Source organism: Penaeus monodon, chromosome 29, assembly GCF_015228065.2.
Source record: "Penaeus monodon isolate SGIC_2016 chromosome 29, NSTDA_Pmon_1, whole genome shotgun sequence".
Classification (NCBI taxonomy): Eukaryota; Metazoa; Arthropoda; class Malacostraca; order Decapoda; family Penaeidae; genus Penaeus; species Penaeus monodon.
Genome location: NC_051414.1, coordinates 33,592,612 through 33,593,098, shown reverse-complemented (window position 1 = coordinate 33,593,098; position 487 = coordinate 33,592,612). Strand labels below are relative to the sequence as shown.

Sequence of the window (487 nt, the reverse complement as noted above, 5' to 3'; positions counted from 1 at the left end):
AATTTTTTAGGAGCCAGGGGTTCGAGGTGGTTACTTAAGCCGTCACACAGATCAAAAGACAGTACATAGGTAACTACGAAATATGAACTGTGATTTACATACATATTACACAGAGTTCACCCCATTGCTTTGCAGAGGAGGAAGCGGTGGAGGCGCGAATCACGACGGCAGCAACAGGGTCTTCGGTCGAATTTTCCTGCGAGGCTTCCTCGGAGGATGGCACGGTAAGCTCACGCTTGCAGGGGCAATGCGGAGACACCCAGGGTCAGGAGGAAAGGTTCTCCAGAAACGGTGTTTTAGTCTGGCTTGGAAAGTTGAAATAGGTCAGCAACATTTCAGCCTCATCGCAACTTATGTGCTGTGTGGGGGTGGGGGGGGCTAAATAATGGCCGGGGCCTTAGCACCTGTCGATAGCTAAATAGGTTTTGTCTTTATGCACAATCTGAGAATTCAAAGAAAATCGTCATTCATTTAATTTCAAGGACAA

The 487-nt window shown here is 47.6% G+C and overlaps 1 protein-coding gene across 1 annotated transcript in view; it reads left to right on the top strand.

Moving 5' to 3' along the window:
• Positions 1-487, top strand: part of LOC119592188 — a gene marked incomplete at its 5' end in the record, with an annotated part of 6,003 nt that overhangs the window by 3,047 nt on the left and 2,469 nt on the right. Inside the window, 1 exon segment of the mRNA XM_037941018.1 lies at positions 136-224. Coding sequence (XP_037796946.1) covers positions 136-224 — 89 coding nt within the window.